Source organism: Anabrus simplex, chromosome X (genome assembly GCF_040414725.1).
Source record: "Anabrus simplex isolate iqAnaSimp1 chromosome X, ASM4041472v1, whole genome shotgun sequence".
In the NCBI taxonomy this organism is placed as follows: domain Eukaryota; kingdom Metazoa; phylum Arthropoda; class Insecta; order Orthoptera; family Tettigoniidae; genus Anabrus; species Anabrus simplex.
In genome coordinates, this window is record NC_090279.1 from 120,021,944 (window position 1) to 120,040,095 (window position 18,152).

Here is an 18,152-nt window from a genome sequence, read left to right on the forward strand (position 1 = left end):
GAGAGAGTCCATAGGCAACTCTGGCACTGAACAAGCTTGTCAGCCAGTTGATAATGAGTTCCTTAAATTGCTACAATTTCCAGAAGTTTGCTGGAATGTCATCTGGTCCTGGCGCTTGTTGGTTCTTCATACTCCTAATGGCACTGATCAGTACCTTTGATGTGATGCATAAGATGTGACTTATCATAAGGAATAGGGCGATGTGGTAATTCTGTGCAGGGAATCTCTACAAAATGTTGTTGCCAATGTTTGAGGATTTCTTGTTTGTCCTGTGTTCACTGATCATCTTCGCCTCTAATGCACACAGAGCGCTCAATACCTGTGTCAATTTTTGTCAGCTGGAAAATAGTTATTTTCTCCTTCCTTTGAGTTCAGTGGTGTACAGTGATTATCAGAACTATACCGACAAAAATTCAAGGATGCTCTTCGTGTTATGTTAAGAATAATGGTTGAATCAGACTGACGGGGAAAATTATTCTTTTTGAGAAAATGGTTTTAAATTGTTACTTACGGGTGCGTGATTAAATTGATGAGCTGCTGCCGTGCTTCAGGGAAGACAAGTGGAACGACCATCCACCTAATTACTGCTGCCATTATCAAGAACTCCACATGTCTTGCCCTACTCGCCGCTATCAACACTCATGTAATCGGCCTTGTACTTTCGCTTTGGCCTCGCTTAGCGCCCGACCTGCTGGACAGCTCATCGCACACTGATCTACCACTGGGTTACGTCACCCACTCCGTCACAATCTGATGTTTCTAGAACCCATGTGCGCTTCTATCACGCACTTTCTGTGATGTAATAAATTCGTTCCCCGATTCCTCGGTCTTGAGACCAGCGCTGATACCGAGTGAGGTTGGAGGGTCGTAGAAGGCGTTCCCAGTATTCTGCCGGGAAACTCTGCTTTTTTAACACATTGGGCGAGCAACAGAGTGCTTTACTTACTATTATCATTATTGTTCGCCTAATGGACTTTGGCAGTCAGGGCCTTAAACTTACCTTCGTATCTATGGCCGGTTTTCAGTTTTACATGAGTGTTTCTTTCCAACAAAATATGACCTCCAATTAATCAATAGACTCAAGAGTTTTTGAATGATTGAACACGAGGCCTGGACTCAACAACATTTACTATGAACTGACTCTGTACTCTGCATCTCAAAGTGCTTGGCGACTCACACTTTTGTGATCCCGTACTTGCCCCTCCCTACTGCCTTCCTCCTCCTCTTGTTTATTTTGGAAACTGTGTTAATTTATTCTGTTACGCTGAGGGTTGCAGTTTGCTACGGCCTTCTGAATTGCCTCATTTAATACATTCTGTAAATTGTCTAGGGATTTCTTGTAAATACGTTATTCATGATGATTGTTTTATTAATGTGCCATGTTACGGAATGCTACGTTGTGTTTTGGGTTATCTTTTAAGCGGAAAGAATATATGGTCTTCGTTAAAATGTATTATTATTCTTATTCCTTCCATTGACCTCTCATTGGTCCCAGCCTCTTTCTTACTGGATAGCCTGCCCATGAATCTTTATTAATTATTACGTCATATGATTTGCTGTCTTCTATGAATTGCTGCATACTGAAACATGTTTGATTCGATATACACTCACAATCGTAACACAAGGGTAGGGAGGGGTTGTGGATTGTATGCTGCAGACAGAGATAGCGCTTCGCGCATATGCAAAAATTCCTCATACGACTTGAATAGGATCGTCTGTAACATGCAATATCCATTTATTAAATAGCCGTAACAGCACACACAGTTGAAGAACACACTGTATTTATGACACACTTGTCAGTCAAGGAGAGCACCAGATTATTTCTCCTCTCGTCTGTATGTCACAATAATATTCTATATTAATTAACATTAACATTCCTTCACCCACAACATTGTAAATTCAATGAAATACTAAACGAAGGAATCAATACGCCCAACGGTTTAATTACAGTAGATGTTCAATATGGCCCCCTCGTATTTTGGTGCATAGTTCACAATGTAGTAGTGAGTGACTTTTGGAGTCTGTCCAGGATGTGTAGTGAGTGGCGAACGACTTGGAAAGCTGCCTGTATTCTTGGTACAAGTACGGCTTCTCCTTCTATGGGGATCACATTGTAGTCAATTTGTGGAGAACAAATTGTACACTGCCTACTGGAGCTTGGAAGCTACTATGCGAAATGAACGAGAAACTTATGCATTCGCACCGAGCATTATCTTTGCCTCCCACTTTTCACTTCCCATCCTTTGCCTACTCTTACGCACAGCAAGGGGCAGCGGCTGACTCTCTGGTATAGCAAATACAGTAAATACACTGACTGACAGAGCAAATGCAACACCAAGAAGGAGTGGTCAGAACTTTATGCCAATTGCAGGGTAGACTGACGTCACTGAGGTATGCTCATGATGTGAAATGCGCCGCTGTGCTGCGCACGTAGCGAACGATAAATGGGACACGGCGTTGGTGAATGGCCCACTTCGTACCGTGATTTCTCAGCCGACAGTCATTGTAGAACGTGTTGTCGTGTGCCACAGGACACGTGTATAGCTAAGAATGCCAGGCCGCCGTCAACGGAGGCATTTCCAGCAGACAGACGACTTTACGAGGGGTATGGTGATAGGGCTGAGAAGGGCAGGTTGGTCGCTTCGTCAAATCGCAGCCGATACCCATAGGGATGTGTCCACGGTGCAGCGCCTGTGGCGAAGATGGTTGGCGCAGGGACATGTGGCACGTGCGAGGGGTCCAGGCGCAGCCCGAGTGACGTCAGCACGCGAGGATCGGCGCATCCGCCGCCAAGCGGTGGCAGCCCCGCACGCCACGTCAGCCGCCATTCTTCAGCATGTGCAAGACACCCTGGCTGTTCCAATATCGACCAGAACAATTTCCCGTCGATTGGTTGAAGGAGGCCTGCACTCCCGGCGTCCGCTCAGAAGACTACCATTGACTCCACAGCATAGACGTGCACGCCTGGCATGGTGCCGGGCTAGAGCGACTTGGATGAGGGAATGGCGGAACGTCGTGTTCTCCGATGAGTCACGCTTCTGTTCTGTCAGTGATAGTCACCGCAGACGAGTGTGGCGTCGGCGTGGAGAAAGGTCAAATCCGGCAGTAACTGTGGAGCGCCCTACCGCTAGACAACGCGGCATCATGGTTTGGGGCGCTATTGCGTATGATTCCACGTCACCTCTAGTGCGTATTCAAGGCACGTTAAATGCCCACCGCTACATGCAGCATGTGCTGCGGCCGGTGGCACTCCCGTACCTTCAGGGGCTGCCCAATGCTCTGTTTCAGCAGGATAATGCCCGCCCACACACTGCTCGCATCTCCCAACAGGCTCTACGAGGTGTACAGATGCTTCCGTGGCCAGCGTACTCTCCGGATCTCTCACCAATCGAACACGTGTGGGATCTCATTGGACGCCGTTTGCAAACTCTGCCCCAGCCTCGTACGGACGACCAACTGTGGCAAATGGTTGACAGAGAATGGAGAACCATCCCTCAGGACACCATCCGCACTCTTATTGACTCTGTACCTCGACGTGTTTCTGCGTGCATCGCCGCTCGCGGTGGTCCTACATCCTACTGAGTCGATACCGTGCGCATTGTGTAACCTGCATATCGGTTTGAAATAAACATCAATTATTCGTCCGTGCCGTCTCTGTTTTTTCCCCAACTTTCATCCCTTTCGAACCACTCCTCCTTGGTGTTGCATTGTCACTGTCAGTCAGTGTACTTCATTTCCTCAAAAAAGAAACACTTCCCCGGCAGTCCAACTGCACCATCATCCTCAACATTACACGAAGAGCTTCCCTGATTTCCTTGTCAGTACAGTTCTAATACACCTTGTACACAGGTATTTACAGTGAGTGCGCCTCGATTCAGCGACAGATTTCTTAGCCACACGTTCGGCAAAGAAAATTCTTTCTCTGTGTTCTGGAGTCTTTTGTGAAAGCCAATTTAAATACAGTATGCCTTTGTCTTTTCCTACACCTCTTCTTAGATTGGAATCATCCATAAGAACGTTTGATTTTCAATACAGTAGGAACAACGTTATGTCGTACCCAAGTTTACAGTGACGGTTGCAGTGAATTATCTGTAGACTGTATCCACATGTTGTCAATTGCATTCAGGTCAATGAGAGGAAAATTTATGCTGCCTGCTAGGGTCTCCTTCTAGTATTTAAGCTTCCATCACTTGACCTTCTCGGGGGCATTTTTCCCTCTACCTCTACGATGCATTAAATCCGCTATGCCTACCTTATGCAGAGGTGGTCCACAGTCAAATGATATGACATTCACATCCTTTGTTAGTTGGAGATCACGGTGCTGAACAACGATAAGGTCAATTTGCTTGCTGCAGTCACAAATGAAACCTAAAATAAGAGTTCCATCATCATATCACATACCGAAGGTATTACCACCATGGCAGCTATAACAATTCTTAGTGTGACCAACATGCGCATTAAGGTCACCACAGAGAAGTGGAAACTCATCTTCAGGACACGCTACAATATGATCTGGTAGCTCCTGCCAATGCTGTTCCTTATCCAGGTTATCACAGCCTGATTGTGACAAAGAAAACACAAGTTCGAGAAGATGAAATGTCGAGTTTAATTGACAAAAGACTGTCTGAATAGCGCTGAACCTCAGCAACTCAATCTTTCAGGCGTGTGCACATAATGAAGTCAACACCATTCCTGCTGGATGTAACCTGGCAGATGTCGTGAGATTTCTGGCGTTTCCAAACCAAGCAACTTACTATCTAATTAACATAGCTACTCTTCAATTCTAAACCGGACTTACATTACCCTAATTACAACAGGTTAAGAGAAACAATAGAATTAACTACATTTCTAAGCAGATGTCTCCCCTACAATGAAAATATTAAGTAACATTAAAGTAAGAATGATATTTACTAATAAAATAACTATTCTACAATAATTCTAAGCCACATTTAGATGTATCCTAATTACAAAACTGAAGCAAAAACTATTCCTAAACTGTAAATGTAAATTTTCATTGACTATGTATATAACATTTTAGTTTCCTTGGTTTATTAAAGAGTCAAAAAGGTGGAAAGTTAAAATGTAATTATCAATCAAAGAACAGTGACCAGTTATAATCATAAACGGAAGCCTTACAAGTGAAAGTTAAATAAACATAACCTATGGCATTTTGTTTATTTGATGGTTTCTACCATTTCCCTTTCACACCGACAGATATAGGTCGTATGGCGATGATGAGCTAAAAAAGGTTAGGAGTGGGAAGGAACCAAATGTGGCCTTAATTAAGGAACAGTCGCACCATTTGTTTGCTGTGAAAATGTGAAACCATGGAAAACATGCACTTGAGGGCTGTCGGCAGTTGGTCCGAACCCAGCATTCCCCAAATGCAGGCCGATAGCTATACGGCCAGTTGCTCAGTAACACAAAGAAGCAATTGCTTGAATTCCTTCTCCTCCAATACTTATTGTGAGAGAATCTTAATAGTTAATTTCAAACAATACGTTAACCCCTCAGCGTCACGGCCATTTAAAGAGCTTCCTATCCCGCATCCGGATGAGATTTCAACTACGCGCGACTGAAATACATTGATTCACTTCAAGCGTTACTACAAGTATAAGAGAAGCCCGATATTCACGAAAGTTGGAATTCCTTATGATAAAACATGCAGATAATTACATAATTGTTTCACATTTCCTTAGTAATTTAGTTTCATTTGATAGAGATCGAAGCACTCTTCGAGGCAGAGGCCCAAGTCACACTCCTGGCATCAGTAGACCGACGTCTTCTTTTCGCCGTGTTTTGAACATACCATACAACGTCTCTGAGGTTTGGATTCCTCACTCTTGGCTGATAATTTCCTGATAAAATTTCTTTCCTGCAACCTTGGAACTGTATTATCTGATGCGCGCCGGCTTTGAATATTTCGTTCCCCGCCCGAGCGAGCGTATTTTGTAAACAAACCTCCCATCAGCTAAACCCGATAAGATAACTGCTCAATGTTTGTCCCTGTGACTTGTCTGAATATTATTAGAGAATTCAGGAATCAGAATTCACTGTTGAAAACTTCCATTGGAATTGTATAATTATCCATAGCCTCCCACACGAAATTTCCAAGTACTGGTTCCTCCTCATCGTCACTCTCATCATTTACCACTGCATCCGTTACAGCCACATCATCTATTTCATTATCACTGCTGATAATACTGTCACTACTACTTCCGAATAAACTTTCATCTGAATTATACAATATTTGAAGCACGTTACTGTCAGTCAAACCACGGCTGAAGCTAGCCATTGAGCGCGGCGCGTCACACGGACTGATCAAGCTGCAGCGAGACCAAAAAGAGCAGGATGAAACTGAATGAGGGGAATAACATTTATGACGAAAAAACCAACTCGATACATATTTCAGATAAAAGTTCGAGACATCGCCTTTCAAACGAGATATATACCATGAACAACTGGTTCTCGTATCGTATGACAGAAAGCAGCACTAACTCTTGCCTGCACAGTGCGCTCGTGGAGAGTTACGAAAATATTACAAGCTGAGAAATAAAGACAAATATAATAAATAAACCGCACTCTTAATGTAAAATTAGAGCAAAGAACATCACGCGAAAAGACAAACTTCTCAGAATATAATTTCTTTATTTTATTATGTGGGAAAGAATGAGGCACACAGACTTCTTTTAAAGCAGTGATTAGTGCTCAGACTTACTTGACAAATACTTATCCTTGCAAAAACAACTTCATTTTAAAGATTTTCAATTCTTATTTACGACACTGATAAACACGAAAATGTCTTCTTGGAAACAAAACAATTTGCATATCCGTAACACGAAAACTCTTCACGCTATAGCCGTAAATGCGAAACCATGTATGGGTCTATACCACGTAAAGAGTTCAGCACTGAAGGGTTAAAAGTAAGTCTTTATTTTAAAAATTCGGTGTTCACAGTTCGCCAGATTTACATGCACATTCGGACATAAGTTTTCATATACATGTGCAACATTCTGCGATACATGGGGTTACTTTGAAAAAGTAAAGAGTAAAGTAGAACCCCCAATGCACATCTTTCAAAATTCTATGCAGAGCATGCTTTCCTCCCTTGAAGTCAAGATGGGCTGCCTACCAATGCTCTTCGGTTCTAGGATCAAGGTTAGCACTTACTTCTTCGCAGCTTCTCTGTATGCCTTTCACCAAGAATCCCTTTAGGAGACTTATCAAGCATATCGGCATTTCAATTACGATAGACCATGCTTCCAAGTTTATGCTTATATTCTTCCATCAAAATCCGAAGGAACCTCACACAAGAACCCTACTCAGAAAAAATGCCAACCATTATTCTTGAGCTGATCAAGCCAACGCATGTTGAACCCAACAGAACTTCCAAACCAAACCAAACCCTATGGCACTACAACCCTTGAAGGACCTTGGCCTACCAAGCGACCGCTGCTGAGCCCGAAGGCCTGCAGATTACGAGGTGGCGTGTGGTCAGCACGACGAATTCTCTCGGCCGTTATTCTTAGCTTTCTAGACCGGGGCCGCTGTCGCACCGTCAGATAGCTCCTCAATTCTAATCACGTAGGCTGAGTGGACCTCGCAACAGAACTTCAGTTAGAGTTAAACACTCAAAAGCAATTCACTTCAGCTAACATTTGTTGACAATGTGAACATACAGTACAACACGATACAACAAACAAATTCTCCTACTGAGGTACGGAGAAAAAGAGACAACAATCAAGAAATAGGTTTAACACAATAGTTCTATGAACTTTGACTGTCCTATATATACACAGATCTATACATATTAAGAAACAAAGTATCCACTTATTGAAGATAAACCGATGTCCAGAATTATCCCATGGAATATTTGGAAGCTAATACTCAGGGAAGTGTAAGAAACACTAGTAAATTGCAGGGTATACGCTGTAAACGGGAATCATGGATCAAAGGAATCTGGGCACAGAGTAACGCTCATGAGTCAATTTATCTCCAAAGGGAAGAGATCAGGTTGTATCAAACACATTTCAATGACACTTGGGTGAATTAAAAATTAACAAAAAGTAAATGTAATGATTATCATTATTTTACTGTTAAACCAATTATAGCATTAACATTAACAGCTAAAAGAAAAGTTAACTGTTAATAATGTAGAATGACAGAGTGTAAGCACTGTACACCTTAAAGTTCTACACAACAATTTATTCTGAAAATGCAATTATCACACCACACATAGGATTTCTACAGAATATATTACTAATTCTAATACCAGTTCTGATTTCCTTATTAAACATTGAGGAGTGATTGATTATGCTGCAAACGTCACTAAAGTTTACAATGTTGACCTTGTAGAATTACAGCTGACTGAAGGAGATGATGGTCGAATACAAGGGATAGATACCTCACGGGAAGACCTCGATTTTGGGAATAGCTATGCTGCGCCAGTCGAAAATGATGGGGGTAATCCCAATGAAATGGGACCCGTCGAAGATGTGCCTCTTATAGAAGAGATACTCGACGACAGTTCTGACAATATCAGCTCCATAGTCGGTGTAATTAAAGACCCAGCGGCCAAAAAAGACGTTGCAGATACAGGCGAGGAAATCTTTAAAACTTATCCAGACTTATTCAATGATCACCACGGAGAGATCTGAGATTTTAGATACCATCTGGATGTTAAGGATACTTCCACATACAAGAAACGACCCAATTCCCTACCACAGGAATACAGAGCAGAAGCAAGCATGCTAATTAACCAAATGGAACCATCGAGGGAATATATAATACTTCCAGCTTGATGACATACTTCGAAAGAGACGCATAAAGAAAATCCTGATCGAATTTTCTTTATCCTGTACCGGAAACACCGCAACGTGGAAACAAGTTCGAAGTATGTGTGTTAAACTTCGCGCGAGGTGGAGGATAGGCAGCCCACCGAACTCCCTGACGTGCACAGCAGTGAAGTAGCTGCTTCGAGATAGCTTCAAGCAGCCAGGGGTGACAATACATGTTAATGTTTCGACCCATGTGTAAAAGTCTACTTAGAGTTAAGATGATGTTATTTTTACACCGCCAACGTGGAGGCCATCATAACAGATACAATCTATCAAATTCTCGAGAGAATCCACCACGTACTTTGGGAGTTATACAGGTGGATAATATCCACGTTTCTAGATGCTTTGTCGGCTCCAGGTAAAAGGAAGGTGATCGAGGCTACAGGGTCGAAGGACGAGCTGACTGTCGTAGCGGAAGGATGTACGTGCCTCCCGCTCCGTTTTCTCTCTCCTTGCCAGGCGCACAGTACTTCTTAAGTGCTAACCAGGCTGCTGCACTTATTAGTACGACTTCGAAACAGCTTTCGTCTGAGCTGAGCACTTCTAAGTGCTCGCTTTTCTCTTTCAGGAATTTATTTTCAGGAGGACCATGATGGAGAAGCCGACGCCGACCCTACCAGTGAGACTGGTCGACCACGACCATGAGGGAGCCTTCGAGAAGCTACAAGACGCGCTCTACATGATGGAAGCCCCCCCTTACGAACGCCCGGGGCTGGTGGTGTTCAACCGGTGGGGGGAGGACAACCATCAGGGGACGCTCCGAGTATTCGACCACCTCAATGCGACCGCGGAGCCCATTGGGGAGCCACTCCTGCAGATCATCGGCCATATGGTCCCTGCCTGGGCGATCATCATTCGCCCTAATGACGCAGCTAGCTTCAAGGTCTACGAGGAGCGCGCGTTCCAGCAGTTCCAGGTCGCCCGGCTACCAGGACTCAGGGGGCACCTGGACGTCTCAGATTACCAGGAGGCAGCCACGCAGACGGAGCCAGGGATGGATAATGACGGCGGCGCTCCCGAGCGCCGTGACCCCAGTTGGAAAGCTGTACTTTACATAGTACACGCAGACCAACAAGGCCGCCAACCAGGATCGTCGACCACCTATCAGTGCGACGTGGTCGCAGACGGAGGCCTACCAGGAAGGGCCTGTTAGCCGGGTGCAAACCAGGAAAGCGCCCGTGATGGTGGAGAGCAGCACAGCAGTGGAGAGGGACGCCCCCTGCTGCCCAGCCCCAGCCTGCCTGCATGTCTGTCGAGTTGCACACCTCGATGTGCGCCCCCCAGGACAGTGTTAGCACCGACTGACGCCGCCGACGCCAGCCAGGAGATGGAAGAAGAGGGCAACGCAGTGAAGACACCAGCTACCCCGGGGTCACCAGGCCGGGAGGAGGGCCACCAGGACGAGGCCTCCTCCCCTGCTGAGAAGAAACCTCCGGGAAGAAGAAGAAGACGCCGGACCAGGAAGCAGAAGGCGCTGCCGGCCCAACAGGAGAGTGCCGCTCTGCTGCAATCCAGGACAGCTCCCAGGACAGCAGCCGAGCGAGGAGCCAAACAGGAGAGGACCTCAACGGGTAGCGGCAGTCAGGTGAGACTAAAACGTCCCCCTCAGCAGCTCTTGCAGTGTTTCCGCTGTCTGAGGTGAGGCCACAGTCAGGTCAGCTGTGGGCTCCAAGTGAGGTGCAACCGCTGTGGTGGTGATCACCACTACACGTCACGCGCAACACTTAAGGAGGCACCGGTGTGCGCCAACTGCTCGGGGTCCACCCGGCCTCCCATCGCAGTTGCCCTGTCTACCGGGCCATGGCGCGGGCAGAGAGGAAGGAGGCCCGGCGCCACGACCCACCCCCTTCCAGGAGGCCCCCTCTTCGGCGGGCTTGGCCTCATTCTCCGGGATCGAAGACTGGGTACGAGGGACCCCAAGGAGGTGGCGCTGCTCGGCAGGCCCTAATGGTACTCGGCGAATGGCTCTGCAGCCGGCAAGGCCCGCGCTAGTCACAGCAGTGCCCAGATGAACTGATCCCCTGGCGGACGGAATGGCGAGGAATGGGTTTATGACTTGTTCATGTTACCTCTTTCTAACTAACACTACCTCTGGACATTTCCAGCCCACGTCCTTGCATGTGCTATCACAAGATGTCAGGTTTTACATGTAGGCTATTTCTCTTTTCTGCCTATGTGTTTTTTCCCTGACCCTACAATACCATACTTTAACACTATCCAACCAACACAAACCTTCCCTGGTAGCGTGTCTGACATGGAAACAGGCAGATACTCCTTGTATCACTTCCCACTCTTCCCTGCTATCTCTTTCTTCTTAGAAATAATAGCATGTCGGAGGCCATGTAGATTGAGTCGATGGTCACACGGGGGAAGCAGGCTTCGCCCCCCTGCCCCGATATAAAACAAAAAAGCTACAGGGTCAATAATACTCCACTGTCGCTGCGATACGGGCGATGGGTGGAGGTCTACATGTGCGTCAGAGCAAACCTAAGGTCGGACGAGACTTCGCATCTCGAGTGCTCGGTTCCAGCGGAGGCAGAACTTTATAATTTTCTTCAAGTGCCATGTTAGGACTTGTGTTTCAGTGATAAACTGAAGGAACATAGAATTTTTCTCGTGAGTGTTGTAACCCTTCCAAGAGCTACATTTGAACTTGCGTTCGAACTTGTGCTTCGTAACAAACTTTGGAATATGGAATATTTCCGAGTGTCTCATTAGAAGTTGTGTTTTGCGACAAGCTGTGGGAACATATAACTTTTCTTGTGAGTGTTGTAATTTTCCAAGTACCACACTGAACTTGTGTTTCGCGACAAACTGTGACAATTAGAGTATTTCCGTGTATTACGTTTGAACTTGTGTTTCATAACAAATTGTGGGAAAGAATATTTCTGACTGCCACATTTGAACTTGTGTTTAATCTCGAGTGCCATATTAGAATTTGTGTTTTCCTCTAGTGAAGTTCCGAGAGAACATAGAATTTTTCATTGCCATATTTGAACTTATAATTTCGGCGTCATTATCATTTTTCACAGACAGTGGCAGACTCTTTGCAAGTGCAGTTTAACTTTAATGATCATTTAATAACATTGCTCAACAGTATTCAAGTACACGTAATTTTTGTTTAAGGACGGAATAGGACATTTCCGAGTGCCATTAAGTTTGCTTAATTTATCATGAACATGCTAAAATGTCTTGAACTTACACGGACTGTGCATATTGCGCTCAATATTGTGTTCTGATGATAAACTGACGAAATCAGAAAGTTTGGAACTGTGGCGATAAAGATTTGTGACCTAGTACAACATCCCAGCCTGCCATGCCAATATTAGCGGATTCATGTCGTGAACCTGACATTATAAATTGTACATAATTTTCCAAAGTATTAATTCGGCTGACTTACAACTTGTGGTCAAACATTCAGTTTAATTGTTTTACTTTCAAGTGATAATTTATGAACCATTGTGATTCAACTAGCTGTTTGAATCAAAATTCGATTGTCAATTTCATTAACATTTGACTTATATAACTTGCAATGAATATGAATGAATGAATGTAATATTTAAAAGTCGATGTTGATTTAAATAACAGTGCTACAAGTGAGTTGAATGCCATACGGGGGACTTGTATGCGCGTTACGCCTCACCTCTCAGTATTATCGTCTGAGATCGAACCCCGCAACGTGTGCACATAGAAATTCGTGAACTCCTAGATCCTCCAGAACTTCGAGAAATTCTAGAACGTCGAGAACTTCACATCCAGGACGGGCGTGGTTCCTATCGAGATCGTGTCCAGTAACCATTCCGGAGTCCGGAGATTCCAGCCTGTTACAACGCTTCAACTCAACTTGTATGAAAGGTGATATGAATTTGTTTCCATTGAATAAAACAAAATTTTCAAAGAAATATAAGTTCAATGAACTAATATCCCTCTCTGTACCAACTCCAATGTTTATGTGCCACATCCTTAAAAATATTCCATGCTCTTCAAGCTAGTGTCACCGGCCCCAGTGTGTGCAATTTACACCATTTAGTAACACTAGCAGTTTCTGTCTATATCGTTGACTGTTAATAATCACAACCAACAATGACATGCAGTTATCTATATTGACAGGGCCGGTTTTGCAAGCCGGAGTCTAAAAAAATGAGCGGGTGAATCACTTCAAGAATTATGGAAGGAAGCAGAGGGTCGTCTTTATCCTTCGAGCTGCAATGTCTCTCAATTGTTCCAAATGATAACCCAGTTTTGAGGTTCGATAATAAGGGAGACAGACTAGCCCTTAGACGTAATGGCAAGTTAGCGGCAATAAGGGATGGCTTTAACATGTTCATTTCACAGCTACCTAAAGTGTTTGTTTCATACGAAAATACTACTGTGGGCGAACAGAAGGTTTGCTTTAGGGGAAAATACCCCCTAACCAAGAGTAAAATACTGAATAAATGTATGGCTCATCTCGGATTTGGACACGGCTAATTTGTGCGTTGCTGAAGTTTGGAATGTAAACCAGTAAACGGACAGAGAGAAGTGAACCAGGGAAGGAATGTGGTATTGAAACTTGTCAAGGATATTGAGGGAACAGGGGGAAACGTTACTACATACAACTTCTTCACCGAATTCACCCTTGCTAGCGAGCTTCTGAAAAAGAATCACAATTTCAGCAATGACTGCTGTGGTCTTTTTAAAATGACTGGGACATTCCTAGAGACTTAAGACTTGCTGATCCCATGCTCCGTACTCCTTGAACAGACCTATTCCCAGGAACTCAAGTTTTCATGCAGCATTTAATAATGGATCAGAAAACTCATAAGACTTAACCAGTTCTCCACTACACAAAATTGACGTGAATCTATGATGGATAGTTTAGTATAATTGCTTACAAAAGATAAAAGATGATCATCGAAGAGACATACGCAAGTGCCGGCCAACAAGTGGTATAACATGGATGGTACATGGGGGAAGATGTAAATAATATACAAGGAGTCACGAAAATACAAAGACACAAGTGTATGAACAACAACTGGCTACTTTGGAGGTATTGAAACAAAGGACACAACAAGTTACAAACAGTAGAGCATAAGAAATATCAAAAAATATTTCACAACAAATCACAAAGGAAATATTACAAAGATCAGTGATAGTGACATTAACATTTACAATTAGATTCATTAACAAACACAAAATTCCTAACCAACTGTACAATGAGAAATAAGGAACATTAGCAAGGATATCAGAAAAAAATAATAGCAGAAAACCGCTGACTTAGGGTGAAGACGACTGCAAATGAACATAATCATCAACAATACAGTTTGTTGTCATGGTCCTACATGATTGAATCAATACTCCTAGAGTAGCCCAAAATGAATACATGAAACTCAAATTAATCTCCCACTACAAAAAATGCCACTAATTCTCCTTAGATCCATGCACGGTGATCTGTTCATAAAAAAGTTGCAAGATAAAGCACGGTATAGAGTGTCGCTACATATTGTTTGCGAATTATCTGAGATTGATTCAAAAATTTATAAAAATCAGGATCCTGATTCCTCTGGTAAAGTGTTACATAGAGAAACGTGTGTTATAAAAATGAGGAAACTTGTTGTAAGTTCACAAACGACAATATACACAATTAAAACATGTCTAAAAATATGTGTGAGAATAATGGTTAATTTTGGTGCAAACTTACATTGATACCCTTAAAACATTTTTAAAAATAGCCAATCAATCTATATACATGAACAATAAGAATGTCTATGGCTAAAATTATTGTCTAAAGTTGCAAGTTCAAAGTATGAATGGAATGTGGTTTAAGGCAACTCAATTTAAAGTCGCATAATGGTTACTATGAACCTTACGTAGTTTAATCATTGAAAGATGACACTGAATATTCTTGTAGGAGGCTTGTAGTGTTATCATACATTGTACAGCTGTGTGACTGATGGAGTTGTTATTGTTATTAAACCCGTATTTGTACGGTGCGTCCACAGTCTCCTCATTTTTGTTGAAGAAGTGAAAAAAGGTTCACAACTGTGTGTGGCGTGTATGTCTTTACTAGCTGATGTGATAGCCTACTCTTGTACTATTAGTCAAATACGGACGCTAGTGCTCACAGTTGGCTAAAGCTTGAATGTTGGAATCGACTATTGAGGGATGTGTGGTGAAGAATCTGTAATGAGAGGAGGGTAGAAGGATTTTTACGATTAGAGAAACAAAGGTTAAATTTGTGTATTCATTTACTTAAACAATCAACCTTTCAGGTGTGTACTAGTTGCATTTGCAAAGTCAGACTGAATGACACTTACACTTCTAGTATTGTATCTGTGTGGAATTGAGGGAACAGGATGTGGCGGAGGTGAGGAGATGAGTGAAGCATTGGGCTTATGCACTATTCGCTGTAGACTTAACATTTACAGCGATAATGGCACAAACTTCTTTGGAGCAGCTAAAGAAATCAAGGCCTTTCTGCAAAACAACCCTCAGAAAACCAACTCTTCACACACCTGCAGGCATGGGACAGACATGGCATTTCATCCCTCCTGTAGCACCACACTTAGGTGGAATATGAGAATCACCTCTCAGGAATGATGGATTCTTATCGCTTCACCAACGAAGAATGGACCACTCCTAAAACATGTACTCATATCCTCTCCCAAATACTTTTAGATGTGTTTTAATTGTGTAAATTGTCGTTTGTGAACTTACAACAAGTTTCCTCATTTTTATAACACACATGCTTCTCTATGTAACACTTCGACTAGAATAATCAGTGTAACACTTCGACTAGAATAATCAGGATGCAGATTTTTATCCTCTAGGCATGAGATGACAGCTGATGATGCCCATGCAATGGGTGAAACATGTCCCCCTAAATAAGTATGACAAGATGTAAATCTTAATTTTAAAAACCCAATGTGTACTGAATAGGAGGATTTCAATGAACTTTTGTAACTTTTTTAAATTAATGTACATTTCAATATGGACCAGTCATGAAATTTGTAGCATATAATTATCTGAGATTGTTGTAAACAGCCCACAGAGTGAAATTTAAGTCAGCTGTTCATATTGGAGTTGAACCCTTTACACAAATAATAGATCAATGTTGTGTAGGAAACTATTATCTCATATTAAGACTATAAATCCAATCATAGATCAAGAAGGCAATCTTCATGTTGGCAGAAGTCTGCACAGTAGTCCAACACAAGTGGAGTGGAAACATTAGATATTCTGTATCATATCATCTCAAAAATATAATTGTGATGGCAGGACACCTCGAGTACTTCATCCTGGCACTCAACTCTCTGAAATACAAGTTTAGGATCTCAACAGCAAGGGGGACGGAAAGAAGTGTTCTAAGTTTAATGCAGATATCTCAGAACAATTAATGCAAAATACACAAACGGTCCATGTAACCTCAACGTACCTATTCCCATTCCAATTCTCATCAAAAATGGTGTGAGATCGAACAAGACCAGACTGCCTACACAGACATTATATCTGATCTCATCACAACAACACATCCCTCCGCACTGTATTGACTTAGTTCTCATAGAGGTCAACCCCTGAACATGTACAGCGATAATGGCACAAACTTCTTTCTGCAAAACAACCCCCAGAAAACCAACTCTTCACACAACTGCAGTCATGGGACAGACATGGCATTTCATCCCTCCTGTAGCACCACAATTCGGTGGAATGTGGGATGCAGCTGTTAAGAGTCTGGTATATCACCTCAGATGAGTGATGGATTCTTATCGCTTCAGCAACAATGAATTGACCACTCTTACAACACATACCACATCCTCTCGCCAAAGCTAAGTGACGAGCCTTTTGACACTTCTTACCTAACTACATCCCATTTCCTTATAGGAGAGCCAATTACTATACTCCTTGACCATGATTATACTTCCTCTCCCATCATAACCCTGCCCGCATGGCTATATATTCAGCACCTAACCCAGAACTGCTGGAAGCGATGGTCAAATGAATATCTCAATAAACGGGCAATGAAATACCCCATAGCAACATAATCATACTGAAAGAAGACGACACACACGCCATGAAGTAGACGATAACAGTGATCAAATGTGGATCCTGGTAGTGACAAATTCATTCATGTAACAACTGTTCAGGTGAGTAACGGTGAACTTACAAGGCCTATTCAATAATCCTATCCCTTAAGAAGTATGAAGCAGAAAGGCAAGATAACTCTTCAATGGCTTATTTATTCATTGCATGTTTAAGTCATATTCTAAGTCACAATGGACTAGTAATACCACGAACACATTCGGAAGATTAAGAATGTTTTTCACTTGCCATGAGATGGCTACAATGTGTGTAGTAGGTATATAAGTGAACACTCACAGTAAACAGGCATATCACCTGCAACTTGTATCTACAAATAATTTTATTATCTAGAAATCAATAATTAATATAATCAATAATACTACAAAGTTGTTTCATTTGGAAGCAACTAGAAAAAATACCCTGTAATACTCGTAGTAACAAAAGAATGTATCTTACAGCTACTTTGCATTGGAAAATATTTAAAAAGTCAAAAGTATTAGTAGTAATTATAAGAGCTCCCAAATGATATAGAGTAGAGGTGTTTGGAGCAATCCTACCTGCTGCACAATTCATAATGCAAGGTCGTGGAAAAACTTGAAGGAAAAATGAAAATTAGGTAAGTAAACAATCTCATAAAAAAGTATGTTTTCCGTAGGACTATTAATAGTGTCCGCTGAAATAAAGGGTCAAACACTGATATCTGCTGAGCCATTTTCTAACCATTTTTAATACCTGACGATGGCTTATCAAATTATGTACATTACCTCAAGAGAGTTTTCCTGTGTTGACCACGGCTCGGTTAACTCTGATTTAATTTCCTCTTTCACATTTATCACTTCTGACACATGTTCAATATGTTCCTGTGGAAAGTAAGATATATTAGGTATGCTCGTAACACATATCTACAAATATAGTCACGAACAAATAAGCATGTTAATACATTAATTGCCAGTATTACAGTTACTTTCAAAATTTCACTATTTAAGGAAGATTACTACCAGCAGAGGATTATTCTAACTAAAGGCTGTACTGAGAATGGTGTTACTGTTCCTCCTCACTCCTTATGTGAGATAAAGCATGAGACTGAGAACAAAATATAACATGTGAAACATTTCCTAGCCATACCAAAATATATACTACCAGGGATGGAATTGGCACCATCTTGCACAGAATTTGGAGGGAAGCAGCCATAGGCATAAACACTAAATTATATGATATGTTTTCATATATGTACAGTCATATCAATCAAATCTTAAA

General features: G+C 42.4%; 1 protein-coding gene across 1 annotated transcript in view; it reads right to left on the reverse strand.

The window, feature by feature from the left end:
• The window catches only part of LOC137503337 (zinc finger protein 569-like), a 51,541-nt gene that overhangs the window by 19,559 nt on the left and 13,830 nt on the right, over positions 1 to 18,152 (reverse strand). Inside the window, exon 3 of the mRNA XM_068230893.1 lies at positions 17,660 to 17,755. Coding sequence (XP_068086994.1) covers positions 17,660 to 17,755 — 96 coding nt within the window. The remainder of the gene's footprint in view (positions 1 to 17,659; positions 17,756 to 18,152) is intronic.